This window comes from Candoia aspera, chromosome 2 (genome assembly GCF_035149785.1).
Source record: "Candoia aspera isolate rCanAsp1 chromosome 2, rCanAsp1.hap2, whole genome shotgun sequence".
Lineage (NCBI taxonomy): Eukaryota > Metazoa > Chordata > Lepidosauria > Squamata > Boidae > Candoia > Candoia aspera.
The window spans coordinates 6,010,293-6,030,636 of NC_086154.1; the positions used below are offsets into that span (position 1 = coordinate 6,010,293).

General features: G+C 42.9%; 1 protein-coding gene across 1 annotated transcript; it reads right to left on the bottom strand.

Annotated features, from left to right (window-relative positions):
- Window positions 1-253: 253 nt before the first annotated feature.
- On the bottom strand, window positions 254-17,034 carry LOC134492037 (zinc finger protein 850-like). The gene is made up of 2 exons (XM_063296160.1): window positions 15,140-17,034; window positions 254-920 (listed from the first exon to the last, which is right to left on the bottom strand). Exons 1-2 carry the CDS (start codon window positions 16,987-16,989, stop codon window positions 314-316), a joined length of 2,457 nt encoding a protein of 818 aa, XP_063152230.1. The 5' UTR covers window positions 16,990-17,034; the 3' UTR covers window positions 254-313.
- Between the last annotated feature and the right edge of the window lie 3,310 nt (window positions 17,035-20,344).

Sequence of the window (20,344 nt, forward strand, 5' to 3'; positions counted from 1 at the left end):
CTTTTCTCCTCCTTCAGATATTCCATTCAACACATTTTCTTTACCAATTCTGTTCCAGTGCTTGTCCTGAATTTTTTTCTGGAACCCAGGCATTCCTCCCAAAACAAGAGCTCTTGGGGGAAATAAGGGCAGTTCCCCTTTTGAATCCATTTCCATACTTGAGATGTTTTTATGGTTCTCCCGTACGGATCCCTTTAGGTCTGATAAGACTACTCTTCCAACTGAACGTTACTCCACAGTCCACATATTTCTATTGTTTTTCCCATGTGGGTCCCTTTTTGAGAAGAAAACACTTGTGATGAAAGCTCCCAAGTTATGTTTTCTCTCTTGTGTGGATCCTTTTATGTTTCATCAGCTGATTTTTCTGGCCGAAGTTTTTCCCACACTCTGTGCAATTGTATGGTTTCTCTCCCGTGTGAATTCTTCTATGCTTGACAAGGTTAGCATTCTGAGTGAAGCTCTTTCCACACTCCAGGCATTTGTATGGTTTTTCTCCTGTGTGGATCCTTTTATGGCGAATAAAGTCACTGTGCTTACGGAAGCCCTTCCCACACTCCATACACTTATGCGGTTTCTCCCCTGTGTGGATTCTTACATGGGTTTTAAGATTCGATCTTCCACTGAACTTCCTTCCACACATTGAGCATGTATATGGTTTCTCCCCAGTGTGGGTTCTTTGATGTCTCGTAAGGGTATTCTGAGTGAAGCTCTTTCCGCATTCCAGGCATTTGTAAGGTTTTTCTCCTGTGTGGGTCCTTTTATGGGAAATAAAATTACTGTCCTTACGGAAGCTCTTTCCACACTCCATACATTTATGTGGTTTCTCTCCTGTGTGGATTCTTACATGCATCACAAGGCTTGGTCTTCCAGTGAACTTCTTTCCACACATCGGACACGTATATGGTTTCTCCCCCGTGTGGGATTGTTGATGTCTTGCAAGGTGACTACTCTGCCTGAATCTTCTTCCACACACCAGGCATATATATGGCTTCTCCCCTGTATGGATCCTTTCATGTCTGATAAGGTTACTTCTCTGTGTGAATGTCTTTTCACACTGCAGGCATTTATAGGGTTTCTCCCTTGGGTGATTTTTTGAGGGCAAAATAAATAACTGTTTCTTACTTAATCCCTTTCCACACTCATATGGTCTCTCCTCTTTATGGGAAATAAGATGACTGCTCAAAGTGAAGTTTTCCCCACAATTTATAAATGTATAAGGTTTCTCTTTGATGTAGGAGTGGTGATGTAAAGCAAGATAGGAGGTAGGAGTGATACTTTGCCCGTACTCTTGATATTCATATTGTTCCTCTTCGGTCTGGGTTGTACGATGTTTGGTGAAATCAGATTTCTCCCTGTCTCTTTTGCCATATCCAAGATATCTTCCCTTTTCTTCTTGTTGGTGAACTTGCTGGGTTGGGACGTCAAGGATTTCACTGTATCCAGGCGAAGATTTCTTCGTTCCATTCATTGTGCAGCTTTTCTTACTCCTTTGTTCTTCAGACTTGCTCATTTGGAATAGCACTACGCTGGGCTCCTTGTAATTGTCACGCTCCTGTCCATAAGCTGATTTCAAGAAAGAAAAAATTACCTCATTTGCATTTACCTTGTTGGATGTGCAGTGAAATTAATGCTGTATTAAAGTATGGTGTTTTCTTTATTTACTTGGTTTATACAGCTTCTCATCTCACCTACGTGACTCTGGGAAGCTAAATTAAAATACGTAAAATCAAATAAAACACGTAACAACACTCAGCAGCTGAACATCATAAAATAACCATCAACAAAGCCAAGACATATCACACTTTCAGGGCCCCAGGCCAAAGCACAAACCAAGGGTAAGGGTTACCTAATCTCAGGTGGAATGAAGTTCCACAGGGCAAGTGCCACGGAAGAAAAGGGCTTCTTCCTGGTACCCGCCATCTGACATTCCTTAGCCAACGGAACCAGGAGCTGACCCCTCGTGCTGGATCTGGGACAGGTAGAAACCATTAGGGAGAGATGGACCGTAAGCAGGTAGTCCCCGTTTAGTGAATGCCTCATTTAGCAACCGTTCACAGTTATGACGCTCATGAAAACGTAACTTTATGACCAATCCTCACATTTATGATCTTTGCAAATGCAATTTTGGAAATACCCTATACCAGCGGTTCCCAAACTTTTTGGCACCAGGGACTGGTTTCATGGAAGACAATTCTTCCACGGACCGGGAGGTGATCTCGTGCTGGATCTGGCACAGGTAGAAACCATTAGGGAGAGATGGACCGTAAGCAGCTTGGTCCAAAGCCACGAAGGAAATACTTTGAAGAACAGGAGGAAGAACCGCTACTAAGACAACAGTCAGATAAAAGAAACCCGAGTTTGGGGAAGAACTGTAAACTGAGAAAGCGTCTCAGACAAGCCCCTCCCTAGTTCTCACAAAGAGAAAGGGAGGGAAGGAGGAGGGAAGTGAATTCAAGGTTGCAAGATTCTGTTACTATACTATACGATCAGTATTAGCCTGCCTGACTTTGGTTTCTAGTCTAGTCTAACTTGACGGGCTGACATCAATCTTGCCAGGCCATTATTCCCTTTCTAAGGAGGCAGAAAATCCTGCTCTGGCTTCTAGAGGCGGCCTCCGATCCTCAGGGAACACCGCTATATGCCGAGCTCCTCACTGCAGTGTTGTTGCAACTCCAGTAACAAGTGAAGGAACAAATAACCAATTTAAAAATGGCATGACGCAATTAACACAGCAGTTGGGACAAGATTTGACTCAATATATCACAGTGCAGCAGCCTACAGCACAGCCAGTGTTTCTGCAGAGGTTCTTTGACAAGCACCTTGGGAGAAAAATATGATGATGAAATATGCAAAGACCTAGAGTTAGAAAATCTAAGAGGAAGAACACAATTAGCATTTCTCAAGCTGAAAGAGCTGACAAGATAATTCAAGCCCCGAGTTGCTATTCTTAAAGATTCTATGGACGATACATTAAATGCCACAGGTAGTATTAGAAGATGGAAGGAACATACAGAATCACTGTATAAAAAAGAGTTAGTCAATGTTCAGCTATTTAAGGAGATAAAACATGATCAAGAACCATCGGTACTGAAGAAAGAAGTTCAAGCTGCACTGAAGGCATTGGCGAAAAACAAGGCTCCAGGAACTGATGGATTACCGACTGAGATATTTCAACTATCAGATGCAGCAGTGGAAGCACTTACTCTTTGATGTCAAGACGTTTAGAAGACAATGACCTGGCCAACGGACTGGAAGAGATCCGTATTCATACCCATTCCAAAGAAACGAGATCGAACAGAATGTGGAAATTATCAAACACTTTCATTAATTTCACATGCTAGCAAAATTTTGCTGAAAATAATTCAACAACGTTTGCAGCCTTACATCGACAGAGAACTACCAGAAGTCCAAGCTGGATTTAGAAGAGGACGCAGTACGAGAGAGATCATTGCTGATGTCAGATGGATCTTGGCTGAACGTAAAGAACACCAGAAAGGTGTTTACCTCTGTTTCATTGATTACGCAAAGGTGTTTGACTGTGTGGACCATAACAAGTTATGGCTAATATTACAAAGAATGGGACTTCCAGAGCACTTAATTGCACTCATGCGGAACCTGTACACGGATGAAGAGGCAGTCATTAGAACAGAAAACGGTGATACCGAGTGGTTAAAAATTGGAAAAGGTGTGCTGCAAGGTTGTATACTTTCACCCTGCTTATTCAATGTGTACGCTAGACAAATAATTCGAGAAGCAGGACTGTACAAAGAACAGGGTATCAGAATTGGTGGAAGACTCATTAACAACCTGTGATATGCGGATGATACAACTTTGCTTGCTGGAAGTGAAGAAGACTTGAAGTACTTGCTGATGGAGATTGTAGTCAGCAATACGGACTACGGAATGTGACGAAGACGAAGATACTCACCAATGGACCAATAAACATTGTCACAATAAATGGAGAAGAAATTGAAGTCGTCAACAGTTTTAGTCTACTCGGATCAACGATCAATGCCAAGGGAAGTAGTAATCAAGAAATCAAACAATGTATTGTGCTGGGGAAATCTGCTATCAAAGACCTATCTAAGGTTTTCAGAAGTAAAGACGTCAGTTTAAAAACAAAGGTGCGTCTGACTCATGCCATGGTCTTCTCAGTTGCCACATACGCCTGTGAAAGTTGGACATTAAAAAAGGAAGATAGAAGAATTGATGCATGCAAATTGTGGTGTTGGCGAAGACTATTGAAAATACCATGGACTGCCAGAAGAACAACAAATCAGTTTTAGAAGAAATACAACCGGAATGTTCCCTAGAGGTGAAGATAACTAGGCTTAGACTCTCATTCTTTGGGCACATCGTCAGGAAAGACCGATCGCTTGAAAAGGACGTCATGTTTGGTAAAGTCAAGGGCTAGCGGAAAAGAGGAAGACTTTCAGTGCAATGGATTGATACAATCACCGCAACAATGGATGCAAACATTGGAATAGTCAGACGTATGGCGCAAGGCTGAGCAGCATTTCGTTCTGTTATACGTAGGGTCGCCATGAGTTGTAAATGACTTGACGGCAACTAACAACAACAACAAGGAAACTGGGTGGTTGTAAGGAACAGACGTCAGAGAGATACAGGGCAGCATCTTCCTCGCCTAAAGCTGTTCCGCTTATCTGCTCTAGAATCAGATCAGGGAATAAAAGCTCAGCTGAGAAAGGACCCTGTGAAGCATCTAACAACTTACTTACTTCAGTGTTAGAATAAAAACAAAACAAAAACAGACTTTCCTTCTTCTAGCTAGAAGGTGCTTTCTCACCGCTAGGATAACAAAGACTTTCCACAATTAACTCAGCCCAGAGCAAAGCGGGACCTTACCCAGAGTGGCCACATTCCTAGAATTCTCCAGCATGACTTCCCCGTGTAAGGCTCTCTGGCTGGGATCCAGCAGCGCCCACTCCTCCTCCGTGAAATACACAGCCACCTCCTCAAAGGACACCGAGCCCTGAAAGTCAAAGGAAATGTTCCTCAACAGAGGTCCAAGAGAGTTCTCTCCCAGATTTCCAACATCCAAAAAGTGAGTTTTGCAAGAGAGAAAATCCTCCTTTTCTGACATGACATTCTACTGGGTTTTACAGCTGCCCCTCCAAAGATTCACTAAGGCTCGAAAACGTTCACAAGTGCACAAAGATGGAATTGGAGCATCCATGCTGGAGTTTAAAAATGCAGCCATCTTTGAGAGACTTTCCTTCATTCAAAATGGAGCCCTAGATGTTCTCAGGGGAGCACCCGGTCCCACCTGCCTGGTAGGAATTTCTTCCTGGCACAATTCACCTTGGAGAAAGACTTAAAAGAACTAAGCAACTTCGTCTGATTTCATTTTGTATGAAAACTGCAGTTTGCCTTTTAAATCCTTCCAAAAAGGTTTTTCTTTTCTTTCTTTCTTCCTTTCCTTTCCTTTCCTTTTTTTACAGAACCTGCCATTTTGAAGCAGTAAAACCATATCTGACATGGGTAACTTTTAAGCTGATTAGAATATAATGGCAATGCTATTCATTTGGCTATAATTTCACTTCTTTGATTACTTAAAACAAAACGACCAGTCAAAATAAAGTAGATAACCTACTGCAGCCACAAGAAACTTAAATACTCAACTGTTTCCGTGAACGAATTCGACTTCCCAGTATGACTCTTCTGTATGTCCCACTCAAACAACCACCTCGAAAGCAGGACCAAGCTGCTGAGTCCTGATCTCACACTTCACCTCCTTAACAAGAGGTTGTTGTGTTGAATCTCACAACAAAACCAGACGCTGCTTCTCCTCAAGCTTCCCTACCTGAGCTGTTGCTGCTCCATCACAAAGAGGAGCTGGATCCTCCTCAGAGATCCTTCCCCACAGCTGCTCCAAAGAGGGACCAGGGAGAGCTTCCCTGCCTTCAGGAGGCACCACAACCTCCTTCCTCAGCGGCTCCTGCATCTGCAATAACAGCCAGGACCAAAGAAGAACAGAAGTTAAAACAACCGAACATTGGAAGGAGGGGATTCTCCTCTGCCTCCAAAGCTGGGCCATCTTAAATCCAACGCCCTTCCAACCCCCCAAGATGGGGCAAGTGGAGGTGCAGATACCCTTGGGATTCCCCTTCCTCCTGTGGAATAATCCGGACGGGCAGACAGAAATATGTGGAAGAGAGGGAAACAGAAGGCTCCCCCATTGCTAGAAGCTGCTTTCGAGGCGGGCGAGGGGTCAACGAAGGAGGGGCGGCCCTCCTCCAGGGGCCCCGGCCCCGCACTCACCCGCTGCCCTCGCTCCGCCTCCGCCTGGCTCAGCAGGAAGCCCTCGGCCAGGGCCACCGCCTGCGAACAGCTCTCCGCGCCGCACTCCCGCACCCAGCTCGCCATCTCCGCCGGCAGCACGGCCAGGAACTGCTCCAGGATCACCAGGTCCACCACCTGGGCCTTGCTGCGCCGCTCGGGCTTCAGCCACTCCCGGCACAGCTGCTGCAGGCGGCTGCAGACGCCCCGCGGCCCCTGGCACTCCCGGTAGCGGAGCCGGCGGAAGCGCTGCGCCCCCCCGCCCAGGGGCTCCTCGGGGAGGCCCCCCCGCCCGGCTGCCGGCCAGAGCGCCGCTCCCTCCGCGGGCGCGGCGGCGGCGGGGGCGGCTCGTCCTGCGGCTCCCCCCGCTCCGGGCCGCGGCGAGGCCATCTCGCGGGCCGGGCCGGGCCGGGCCTCCCCGGCGGCGTCTGCTGGGCGCCTCTCCTTCCCGGCCGCCTTTGGCGAGCAGCCTCTCCCGAAATCTCACCGGGACGCCCAGCCGCGCCGCTGCGGACGAGCGGACCCTCCAGGCTCCCTGCCCGGCTTTCCCGGGAAAGGGGGCCTCCCGGGCAGGCGGGGTCGCGCTCCTCCCGGCCTCGCTCCGGGAAGCGCAGCAGCAACGCGCCCGCGGCTCTCCGCTCCCGCCCCCCCGGCCCCGCCCCCTCCGCCTCGGGGGGCCTCGGGGGGCGGCGGGCGAGAGAGCGCTTCTTCCTAGAGAGGCCCCCCCACGGCCCCCTCCCCTCCTGGTCCCGGCAGCCGCCTCCCTCCGCCCCTTTCCCGCAGGAGGCTACTGCCGGCAACGCTGTTCTGCGCATGCTCCGTCCCGCTCTGAAGGGACGAAGCTGCCGGGGCCGCAACGTGCGCAGATCCACTGGGTCGATTCTGCCGGGATTCCGCCACAGAAGGCGCCTTTCGGCAGCCGCGGGATCCAAGGCCGGCTCCAAACCCTGCCTCACGTGGGGATGCCGACCGAACCGGAGCCTCCTCGGCCTTCCCCCGCGGGATCCCGGGGCTACCCGAGGGGTGTCTGCAGCCGCCCGTCCCTTCAGCTCTCCCAGCAGAGACGGGGGTTGCATGTGGCCATTGCCCCAGAGACAAGCTTTTCCCCGGACTTCCACTTCCAAAATCAAATACACTTTCAGCTTCACAGAGAACGCCTCGACTAGAAATTGGCTATGGCATCTCCGCAGCATTGCTGCAACTCACTAATAGCGTGTAGAATGTGTTAGTCCGTATACATGGACTCAAAAGCATCCCAGGTAAGGAAATCTACACAAGATGATGTCAGGCTGAGGGGAGACGTGAAATTCCGCTCTTTTCCAGCCTCTCCCCACAGCTTCCCTCTACTCCCACAGAAGAACTAAAGCCTTTTCCCCAAATAAGGAGTTGTGGGGACTCTTCCGCTGGTCCCTCAGCCAGGAGGGTCCTGCTTGCGCCAAGAGGCGCTGCTGCCTTGTCCAGGGAAGCAGCCTCCATCTTGAAAGTGCCGATGGCTTCGCAGCTCCCAAGGCCCCAGGACCTTTCTAATCATGGTTATTTTCCCGCCCGCTAAATATGGCAGCTCTCCTTCCGCCCACAGCCGATGCGCCCTGGTCTGAAGGGGGAAGAACACCTCTGAGGAACGAAAGCGATGACCAGCACGTCTCTCTGAGCATGAGGGAACACAGAACATCGGGGAGGAGAGGGACCCCCAAAGCCAGAGCGAGGAACGTCAAACCACAACTGGGCAGCAGCCACTCGTCTGAGATGGCGGCAGTGTGGCTTTGACTGGATGGGAAAGGCAGGCAAAGGAACCCCGCCGTTCAATGAGTGGTGGATGAGCGTGGATTCAGCAGGATCCTTCCTAACAGGGCCACCGCCTAGCTTTGGATGGTCTCACGCTCTGAATAGAGTTTCATTGAGTTTGAAGTGGCTCACCCTGGTCCAATTCACTTCGCTTAGTTCAGTGCATTCCCTTTTCACTTTGTGGTTTCAAGTTTCCAAAAATGTGGTTTCATTCTATTCTATTCACTTTCCATGTGCCCCCTTTATACATCTGTGAAAAATGAAGGGAACGCAACACTAAGCTGAAGCAACTCACCTCTATCCGGAGTTGCGGGAAAAGGAGGGAAATTTATCTTTGACTGACAAAAGATACAGCGCCAGTAACAGCATGCTCCATAGGAAAGAAAAAAAAATCTGAAATATTCTGCTTAAATTAAGGGGCAAGGCTGTAGCAAACCTTTTAAGATCTCTCGGCTGTATTTGTAGTTATATTTAACTTTTAGTAGGTTTTTTTTTATTGTTCACTGCCCAGAGTCACTGTTCTGAGATGGGCAGCTATATAAAATGAACAAACAAACAAACAAACCTTTTATGGAGTTGGCTAAAGATAGGCTTTTGGAGAAGAGGAATTGTGTTCCTGTTTTTATTAAGGTGGGGGCAGGAGCTGGCTGAGGTACTTACTATTTTCAGTTTCACCACTTTTATCATAACATTTTTGTAACGTGGCGTGGATTCTGTCACGCTTATTCTGCACTGAGGGACAAGCCTTTCCTTTCTTCTATAGGACGCCTCATCAAATGCTTCCACAGGGATATTAGCCCCTCTTGGCTGACTTTTTTTTACAAGGCTAAACATTTCCACCAGCTTCAATCTGTTTTCATAGGACTTAACTTGAGCTCTCTGATAAACCTCATTGGCCTCCAATACAACAATCTCAGGTTGAATCTCTTAAATTGGGGAAATACTCTTTTTTAATAATAACGTTATTAAATGTTGAAGCAAGAAAGATAAAAACTAACACACTAATAATTAAGATAGGAAGGGAGCCAAAGGGCAGGAAAAAAAGAAAAAAGAAATATAAAGAAATGACTTTCGATTTACAACAGTTATAAATTGAGATTAAATGCTTATTCTAGGTTACAACGTAACTTTCATTTTTTCTATCATCTCCTATTTTTGTTAATCATCAAACCCATATATCATTTTTTTTTCTGTTTCTCACCAAAAGTCCAAAAGGGATTTCCAATCAGCATTAAACTTCATCAATGTCTTTTCTCTAATCAAGGCTGTTAACTTAGCCATCTCAGCAAGCTCCATCCTTAACCTTACCATCCACTCTTCCATTGTGGGTAATGTTGAATCTTTCCACCGTTGTGCATATAAAAGTCTTGCTGCTGTCATATATAAGAACAAAGTTCCATGAGTTTTTTTCCAACTTTTGTCCATCAGTCCCAAAAGAAGTATCTCTGGCTTCAGTTGTATATTAATCTTTAAAATCTTCTGAATTAATCTATGTATTTGAATCCAATCTTTTTTAGCTTTTTTACATGTCCACCAAGCATGATAAAAAGTCCCCTTTTGTTCCCAATTCCAGCATAAATGCAAAATACCTTTATACTCTTTAAGATTACAACATAATGTAAATTTCAGTCCTTTCATCCACATATTTGCCCATTGTTCCCTTTGTAGAGTTATAACCAAAATTGTTAGCCCATTTTATCATACCTTCTTTCACTTGTTCTTCTGTTTCAAATTTCAATAAAAGTTTTACATTTTAGCAATAACATGTTCATGATTTGTCCATAATTGTTTCAAATTCAGTCACTCAATATTCAAAACCAAAAGTTCTTTTATTGACACATGTATCCTTCTAATGTCAAATTTTCTCTTGATTTTATTTTGAATTTTCCCTGGGAAAATTCTAATATGTCAGTGTAAGTTAACCATGTATGTTTAGATATCATTTCTCTTTTATAATAAGCTTCTTGTGATAAACGTTTTTTTCAGACACAACCTGGATTTGTATCTATTTCATATTCTCAATATGGCACGTCTGACAAATTTTGTCAGGTACGAGATGGGTGGCAGAGAAATTTGATAAATTTATTTTTAAAATCTACATTAACTTTAGCTTTATCATACCATAAATAATCATTCCATCCAAATCTCAAATGATGTCTAACTCCAATAATCTATTTCTCAGCATCACCCACTCTTTCATCCAAATTAAATAACGGCAAAGTATAATTTCAAATCAAGTAAATCCAAACCTCTTCTTTCAGCATCTTGTAATACCTTATATTTGTTTTTTTCCCCTGCCACACAAATTTAGATATGTCTTTCTGCCCTTGTTTAATTGGTACATCCGTTGTCAAAACAGGTATTGTCATGAGTACTGATGGGGAGCAGGAGGGGGCCCCTATCCAGGGGGGAAAACGCATGCGTAGTACTGAGGAGTTAAGCAGCCATTCAGAGAGACACAGATCAGACCCGCCTTAACCTTTGGGGTTTATATGTCTGGGTTTTCCGACGCTTCTTCAGTTTGTTAGGATTCTGTCTTATGTAGCAGTAATAAACACTAGAGATCTACTCGTCTCAGCATGATTCCTGACTGTTAGGACAGGTATGGTCTGAAACTAAAACAACGTTCTGTGCAAAACATTCATCTTAATCACAGAAATTGTGTACAACGAGAACTGTAATTTTTCCCATCTTAGCATATCTTTTTTAACTTCATTCCATGTCTTAACAAATTAATTTGAAATAAAATAAAAATCATATGTCAAATTAACACCCAAATGTTTTGTCAAATTTGTCTGCCGCCCATCTCGTATACGACTTTTACCTTTTTCTCAATCTTGAAACCCATTTTGTTCATCAGTTCTTTGATTTTGCACTTTCGTATTTTTTGCTAAAATCTTTGTCTTCTCTTTATTAATCTTAAAGCTAGCTAATGCAACAAATTCTTTTAGTTTTCTCATTAATAATTCAATCCTCTTTAAAGGATCTTCCAAAACCAGCACCAAATCATCTGCAAAAACTCTCAACTTGTAAGATTCTTCTTTAATTTTTACACCTGTTATCCTCTCATCTTGCCTTCTATCTCTATTCAAAACTTCAAGAACCAGAATAAGCAGAAGAGGGGATAATGGGCAACCTTGTCTTGTTCCTCTTTCTATCTCACAGGGTTTTGTTAGACCTCTATTAACAATAATTTGTGCTTTGTGAGGTGTAAATCAATTTTACCCATTTTATAAAATTCTCTCCAAAATTCTTATCTTCCAGAACTTCAAATATAAAAGGCAAATTTAAATTGTCAAAAGCTTTCTCTGCATCTAATAAAATTAATGCAGCTTGTTTTTCATTATGCTGTTCCAAGCATTCTATTATGTCCAACACTGTTCTGACATTGTCTTTTAACTGTCTTTTGGGTAAAAATCCACACTGATCTTCAGGACTAAATTCTTGCCGAATTATTTTCATTCTGTCTGCTAAAATCATTGCGAACAACTTGTAGTCATTATTCTATAATGATACTAGTCTATAATGTCTTGTTAAGAGGACTTGTTCCTCTTTTGGTATTAATGCTATATTAGGCTCTTTTCAAGTCTCTGGCATCTTTCTTCCCTGTAATATAGAATTCATTGTATTTTGGAGGAGTTGTAGAAGTTCATCCTCAAAACATTTGTAATAAGAACCTGGTAATCCATCTGGTCTTGGTATTTTTCCTGGTTTAATCTTTTTTATAGCTTCAGAAACTTCCCTCATTGTAATGGGTCCATTCATAATCTGTCTTTGCTTCTCTGTGAGCCTTGGTAAGTTGTTTTGCTTTCTGAGTATTTTATTTTGTCCAAAGAAATATCATGTACAAGTTAAAATAATACTGATAAAAAGTTTTTTGTATAGCCCCATCGCTCATTAATAGTTATCTCCCTCTTGAAGTTTCAAAATCAGTTTTTCTTTCTCTTGTATAGTTCATCTTTTATTTCCATTTCTATTACTCTTAAAATAGATAATTGTTGCTGTGAAAGTTTGATTTGATGTGAAATGTTTTCTGATTTCTCTAGTTCTTCATATTTTCATCTCATCAAAAATAGCCTGTATTTTCTCGAGTCTTCTTTTTAAGTTCAGTATTATGTTGTATGAAATAATCTCTGATGAAAGCTTTACTTGTATCATAACCCATTCTTAAATCCATGCCTTTGTTTTAAAAAAAATCTGTTAATTTCTTTTTGTAACCCTCCACTATCAGCTCCTTCTGTAATAACATTTCATTTAATCTCCATTTGAAGAGATAGGTTACCTTTTAAAAACCAAACTCACAGAATTATGATCAGAAAAAGTCTTTGGTAGAATCTCAACTTTAGAGATCTTGGTAGCCAAATTTTTTGAGGTCCAAATCGTATCTATTTTTGAAAAGATCTATGTCTTTCTGGAAAATAAATATTTTTCTCTCTCCATGTATCTACTAGACCTAAGTTATCCATCAAATCAAAAAAAGCTTTTAGTGATTTACCTTGATTAATTTTAATACTTTAGTGAATTTCCTTGAGTAATTTTAATACTATTTTAATACTTTAAGACTAAGACTAATTTTTGACGAAAAGATCGAGAAGAAAATCCTACGATTTGCAGATCAAAAGCAGTTACCAAAATCTCTCAATGAAAATGTCCTGAAGGAAAGCATTCCAAAGATGAATTGGAACATGGTAGAAAATCATAATGAAGACTGTAACAACTTACTGAGAAGCTGGTGCAATGTGCTAAAGAAGCAAGAATGACAAAGCCAAAGGAGACAAAAGGAAGAATTTTGGAAGAAACCAATATGCTTCTTTAAAAGAGAAGACAGATGGCTAGAACTGCTCGGAATAACATCGAATACTCTCTCCTCTGCAAATTAATACAGAGGAAACTGAAAGAAGATCTGGAGAAATTCCAAGAGCAGAAACTTCATGAGGCAGCAAATAAGCGAAGCAGCATTGGAAAGTGCAAAAGGGAAACAGCACTGTGTAAAACAACAGCAGCAGCATTAAAAGATAAAAACGGAAAAGAAAAGACAAGAAAGCAAGATGTCGAGCAAATCTGCAAAGAATTCTACACAGACTTGTTTGCGTCCTGTTTGGACATTCTAATGCCAGCACTGATCGCCACGACCGAGCATATACCACCCATTCTAATAAGTCAAGTTTGGCACACCATCCATCAAATGACACTGAGAAAAGCTGCAGGAAAAGATGGTATAACAACGGAAATACTGAGGGTTGGATGTCATGAACTATGGAAAGCACTGCCAGAGCTCTTCACCAGGTATGTAGAGATGCAAAAAAATTCCTGACTGCTGGAAGGAGTCTACTACAGTCCTACTATACAAGAAGGGAGATTGCAAAGATCTCAAAAATTATAAGCCAATTTGCTTATTATCGACTGTCTATAAGCTATTCACAAAAGTGATTACAAACTGTCTTACAAGAACTTTAGATGAGCAACAGCCATGAGAGCAGGCCGGCTTTAGAAGCAAGTACAGTACTACTGATCATATATTCACTCTTACTCAGCTCATCAATCAAGAGAATATAAATTTCCGCTTGTGACTGCATTTGTAGACTTATGAAAAAGCATTTGACAGTGTCGAAGTCAATGCAGTAATGCAAGCAATCAGTGAACAAGGAATCAACTCCGACTACATCATGCTGCTCAAAGAAGCAAATACCAACTGCTTCACAAATACTACTCTCTTTGAAACGGAAATACAAATACCAGTGGCGAAAGGTGTAAAGCAAGGCGATACGATCTCACCTAAACTTTTCAATGCTTGTTTGGAAAATATCATGTGCAAAATGAAATGGGAAGACAGAATTGATATAAATGGAGAGAAGATAAACCATCTCAGATTTGCGGATGATGTTGTATCGATCGCAAAGTATGCTCGAAAGCTGCAAAAAATGCTTCAGCTTCACACCAAAAGCAAAAAGGTGGGTCTAAAGATGAATCACACCAAAACAAAATATATGCAGACAGGGAACCTTCCAAAATTCCAAATGAGGCTTCAGAATGAACTTACTGAAGAGGCTGACCACTACGTCTACCTGGGATGGCTAATCAAAACGAACAACGATCAAAGAGGAGAACTGGTCAGAAGAAAGAAAGCTGGATGGGCTAGATACAACTCCATTAGGGAAGTCTTACAGAATGAGAAGATTGATGGAAAACTGCATACTAATCTTTTTAATTCGACTGTCTTATTGGCAGTGCTATATGGAAGTGAAACATGGTCACTAACAAAGGCAGAAGAGGAAGAGCTTTCAATAGTAGTAAGCGCTATGGAAAGATCCATGCTGAAAGTTTCTCTCTGCAACCACATCCCAAGCAGTCAGATTAGAACATGAAGTGGAATAAATGTTATCATCAAATATCGAAAACGGAAGCTACACTTGGCAGGACATGTTGCGCGCATGTCGGATGACCGTTGGACAACAGCAGTTGCTGAATGGTATCTAACAGAAGTAAAAAGACCTATCGGCCAACCTCCAAAGAGATGGGAAGATCCAATAGTCAAGGACTTTGGCCAAACCTGGAAAAGAAAAGCCAGGATTTGAGATGAATGGAAAGTGAGTTGAGACGAGCAGGACTCTGTCCGGCAACAGTCTGGTCAATCAAGATCAAGATGAATTTTAATATTCTTCTCTGATGTTCTATCTAATTGTGGAGAAATCACTCCGTTCCAATCTCCCATTAAACACCATGTTTCATAAGAAACACTTGTCAATCACTCCGTAAGTTGTTTATAAAAAGTTCCTTTATCCTCATTTGGGGCATAAATTCCCAGTAACATAGTTTAAACCCCTTGTAATTCAACCCCCCCAACAAATCTGTCATGTTTGTCAGTCAATAAAAGTTCTGGTTTAAGTTGGGGGTTAATATATAAAACAATAATTTATTTTTTTAGGTCCAGCTGAAATAAATTCTTAATCCGTATTTCTGCAAATCAAATATTTTATGTCTTTTTTTCTAATGTGAGTCTCTTATAGGAAATTATATCTTGTTTCAATTTTTTAAAGTAATGAATCTTGTGTGGATTCTTTCATGTTGCGAAAGGTGATTTTTCTGGCTGAAGTTTTTCCCACACTCTGTGCAATTGTATGGCTTCTCTCCCGTGTGAATTCTTCTATGTTTGATAAGGTTAGCATTCTGAGTGAAGCTCTTTCCACATTCCAGGCATTTGTATGGTTTTTCTCCTGTGTGGATCCTTTTATGGCGGATAACGTCACTGTCCTTACAGAAGCACTTCCCACACTCTGGGCACCTGTATGGTTTCTCCCCCGTGTGGATTCTTACATGGATTTTAAGGTTTGAACATCTACTGAACTTCTTTCCACACTTCAAGCATTTATATGGTTTCTCCCCAGTATGGGTTCGTTGATGATATCTGAGGACAAAGTTGTAAGAAAATCTCCTTCCACACTCTGTGCATTTATATGGTTTCTCTCCTGTGTGCTTTCTTTTATGAGATATAAGATGACTGTTTTTTTTAAAACCCTTTCCACACTCCAGACATTTATATGGTTTCTCCCCTGTATGAATCCTTTTATGGCAACTAAAATCACTGCTGCAACTGAAACTCTTCCCACATTCCTTGCACCTATATGGTTTCTCCCCTGTGTGAGTTCTTTTATGTTGCAAAAGTTTATAGTTCTGACTGAAGCTTTTTCCACACTCGAGGCACTTATAAGGTTTCTCTCCTGTGTGAATTGCTTTATGTTGGAAGAGAGTACTGTTCTGACTGAAACTTTTGCCACATTCTGGGCACCTATATGGTTTCTCCCCTGTGTGAATTGTTTTATGTTGCAAAAGGTTACTTTTCTGAATGAAGTTCTTTCCACACTCCAGGCATTGATATGGTTTCTCTCCTGTGTGAATTCGTTTATGTTTCACAAGGTGACAGTTTCGCCTGAAGTTCTTCCCACACTCCAGGCATTTGTATGGTTTTTCTCCTGTGTGGATCCTTTTATGGCAAATGAGGACACTGTTGTCACGGAAGCTCTTTCCACACTCTGTACAAATATATGGTTTCTCCTCCGTGTGGCTTCTTACATGCTTCACAAGGTTTGAACGTCCACTGAATTGCCTTCCACACTGCAGGCATGTATATGGTTTCACCCCTGTGTGGGATCGCTGATGTCTCGTAAGGTGACCGCTCTGAATGAATCTTCTTCCACACACCAGGCATATATATGGCTTCTCCCCTGTATGGATCCTTTCATGTGTGATAAGGTTACGTCTCTCAGCGAAGGTCTTTCCACAGTCCAGACATTTATACGGTTTTTCCCCTGTGTGGATCCTTTCATGTGTGATAAGGTTACCTCTCTGAGTGAATGTCTTTTCACACTGCAGACATTTATAGGGTTTTTCACCAGTGTGGATCCTTTCATGTGTGATAAGGTTACGTCTCTCAGTGAAGGTTTTTCCACACTGCAGACATTTATAGGGTTTCTCCCTTGGTGGATTTTTTTGGGGCAAAATAAATAACTGTTTCTTACTTAATCCCTTTCCACACTCATATGGTCTCTCCTCTTTATGGGAAATAAGATGACTGCTCAAAGTGAAGTTTTCCCCACAATTTATAAATGTATAAGGTTTCTCTTTGATGTAGGAGTGGTGATGTAAAGCAAGATAGGAGGTAGGAGTGATACTTTGCCCGTACTCTTGATATTCATATTGTTCCTCTTCGGTCTGGGTTGTACGATGTTTGGTGAAATCAGATTTCTCCCTGTCTCTTTTGCCATATCCAAGATATCTTCCCTTTTCTTCTTGTTGGTGAACTTGCTGGGTTGGGACGTCAAGGATTTCACTGTATCCAGGCGAAGATTTCTTCGTTCCATTCATTGTGCAGCTTTTCTTACTCCTTTGTTCTTCAGACTTGCTCATTTGGAATAGCACTACGCTGGGCTCCTTGTAATTGTCACGCTCGTGTCCATAAGCTGATTCCAAGAAAGAAAAAATTACCTCATTTGCATTTATGTTGTTGGACATGCAGTGAAATTAATGCTTTATTTAAATATGGTGTTTTCTTTATTTACTTGGTTTATACAGCTTCTCATCTCACCTACGCGACTCTGGGAAGCTAATTAAAATATGTAAAATCAAATAAAACATGTAACATAAAATAAAAACACTCAGCAGCTGAACATCATAAAATAACCATCAACAAAGCCAAGACACATCACACTTTCAGGGCCCCAGGCCAAAGCACAAACCAAGGGTAAGGGTTACCTAATCTCAGGTGGAATGAAGTTCCACAGGGCAAGTGCCACGGAAGAAAAGGGCTTCTTCCTGGTACCCGCCACCTGACATTCCTTAGCCAACGGGACCAGGAGCTGACCCCTCATGCTGGATCTGGGACAGGTAGAAACCATCAGGGAGAGATGGACCGTAAAGCAGGTAGTCGTTTAGCGAATGCCTCATTTAGCAACCGTTCAGAGTTACGATGCTCATGAAAACATAACTTTATGACCAATCCTCACATTTATGACCTTTCCAAATGCAATTTTGGAAATACCCTATACCAGCAGTTCCCAACCTTTTTGGCACCAGGGACTGGTTTCGTGGAAGACAATTCTTCCATGGACCGAGGGGTGGGCAGGAATGGTTTCGGGATGATTCAAGCGCTTCCTTTTTTTTTGCCGACCTTTATTCTTTTTTCTTCGCACCATTTGCAGATAGCAGCCAATGGGCTTGCTTTCTCTGACATGAGGTGGAGCTCAGCCGGTAATGCGAGCAATGGGGAGCAGCTGTAAATATTCAGGCTGTAAATTCGCTCGCTCACCCACCACTCACCTCCTGCTGCGTGGCCCGGTTTCTAACAGGCCACGGACTGGGAGCGGTCCGTGGCCCGGGGGTTAGGGACCCCTGCCCTATACTGTACAGACATGCACCTGGCCTACGTTCATCAGGGCATTTCAAATGACAGGGAAAAGGACATCGAAATAATCTCTACCCTATCTGTCCTAAGGTGAATGTCACCCACAAACGTAAAGAAATCTCTGAGAATGTGATAGTTGAAGTACAAATTGAAATTGACTTTTTCAGGCAAGAAGTTGTAATGGGCAGAAGGAAATACTTTGAAGAACAGGAGGAAGAACCACTCCTAAGACAACTGTCAGATAAAAGAAACCCGAGTTTGGGGAAGAACTGTAAACTGAGAAAGCATCTCAGACAAGCCCCTCCCTAGTTCTTGCAAAGAGAAAGGGAGGGAAGGAGGAGGGAAGTGAATTCAAGGTTGCAATTTTCTGTTACTATACTATACAATCAGTATTAGCCTGCCTGACTTTGGTTTCTAGTCTAGTCTAACTTGACGGGCCGACATCAATCTTGCCAGGCCATTATTCCTTTTCTAAGGAGGCAGAAGATCCTGCTCTGGCTTCTTCGCCCATATCCCACCTTCCTTTGGCCTCCTGGGAATGCAGCACAAGGGAGCCCATGCAAATTGGAGCAGCTCATCTGCACTTCATTCCCATAGCCCAGACTCAGATTTCTCTGGGAACATAGGAGGGGGGACTAAGGCTGATGGGGGAGGTGATGGAATGGGCAGAAGGAACCACCTTGAAAGACAAGAGGAAGAGCTGCTCCCAAGACAACGATCAGATAAAATATACCTGAGTCGGGGGCAGAACTGCAACATGAGAAAACCTCTCAGACAAGATCCTCCCTAGTTCTCAGGAAGATAAAGGAAGGGACAGGGCGGAGAAGTACATTCAGATTCCAAAGATTCTGTTACTATACTATAAAACCTGTATTAGCCTGGGTGACTTTCATCTCCTAGTCTGGTCTACCTCGAAGAGTTAAGAGAGACATTCAGGAGACAAAAGAGGAGCAACTGGTCAATGAGCAATTGGCTCATTTGCCAACTGTTTTGAGTACTTACTGTCCAATTCATAGTATTACTGCTTTAAAAATCGAAGTTGAGATGTTATCTTCTTGGTCTCTAAAATATTAAGCTCCTTTTTCTCCTTTTGTACTTGTTTATATATATTCACTGGCCGGGTTCCATTATTTTTGACCCATGAAGTCTCAATTTGAGAATGTAATGCAGTCACCTCCCGGGGACATTTCTTTTCCATCCTGCTTATCTGCCTTATACATTCATCTCTTCTTATTGCCTCCATGGTGTCCCTCCTTGTTGTTAGTGATTCTTTTTTTTTATTTAGGATCCATATAACAATCTAGGAGCATGTTCTGGAATTACGTATTGATGCGATCTCTGCTCGCTTCAAATTGATTCATTAACTCTTTTTGGTCAATCCATACCCTGCTAATTCCTCTGCCTTTTTGCAAATTCTTGCCACTTTGCAGAATTTCAGCCAATTATAAAAGGCAGCAACTAGCCCTAGCAGTTTTTTTTAATCGTATGGCATAGCAGTTTGGTATTCATGCTGCTTTTTTTCTTGCTGGGAAATCCTTATGAGGTCCAGCAGCCAGATGTGTGCGCTATTTAGCCGTGACAAGTCCCGTTGCTCGGGGTGCACCACGAGGAGGCTGGTCTACACTGCACCGAGTTGGGCTGAGAGAGAGAGACTGGCCCAGGGGCACCCAGCCGGCTTTCATGCCTACAGCGGGACTAGAACTCACAGACTCCTGGTTTCTAGCCCAGCACCTTAACCGCTAGACCAAACTGGCTCGCTAGCCCCAGCAGTGGGAGCCTAATTAAGAAGAAAACAGATGAAATTTTGGGGAACAAAATTGAAATGGGGGAATTCTGGAAGAAGTATTTTCATGATTGGTAGAAGAATGATAGGAACATGTCAGAGAGAGGAATTGAAACAAATATATATTCATCAAACGAAGCTGTAAATGCTGTGAGAATTCTGAGAAGCAGCTAAGCTGCCGATGTGTATGGTATCGCCGCAGGAATGTTAAAATATGGAACTGCTTTGCTTGTGCAGTGGCTGTGTGACTTTTTAAAGTACTAACTGGATTCAGTGCTACTTAGGTTCTTGAAATCATCCCAGGTTTCCAGACAGCATCTTCTTTAACAGTAGCCTACAGAACCATCTTGGGCTAAATCACTCAGGGGAAAAAAAAATGCCACTTGTTCTCTGCCCTACAGGGAGTTAACACATGATTCACCCAGAGCCGAAGGAGGGCCCTTTGACCAAACAGCCGGTAGGAGACCTGCCACTGGTTATTTCGCAAACTAGGAAATTGGGTGGTTGTAAGGAACAGGCGTCAGAGAGATACAGGGCAGCATCTTCCTCGCCTAAAGCTGTTCCGCTTATCTGCTCTA

Excerpts from the sequence above, each read along its gene's own strand:
- LOC134492037 (XM_063296160.1), bottom strand. The coding sequence starts at position 16,989 with ATGAGCAAGTCTGAAGAACAAAGGAGTAAGAAAAGCTGCACAATGAAT. Across the intron at positions 921-15,139 it reads CTTTCGCAACATGAAAGAAT|CCACACGGGGGAGAAACCAT; the intron begins CCACACAAGATT and ends ACATCAACAATC.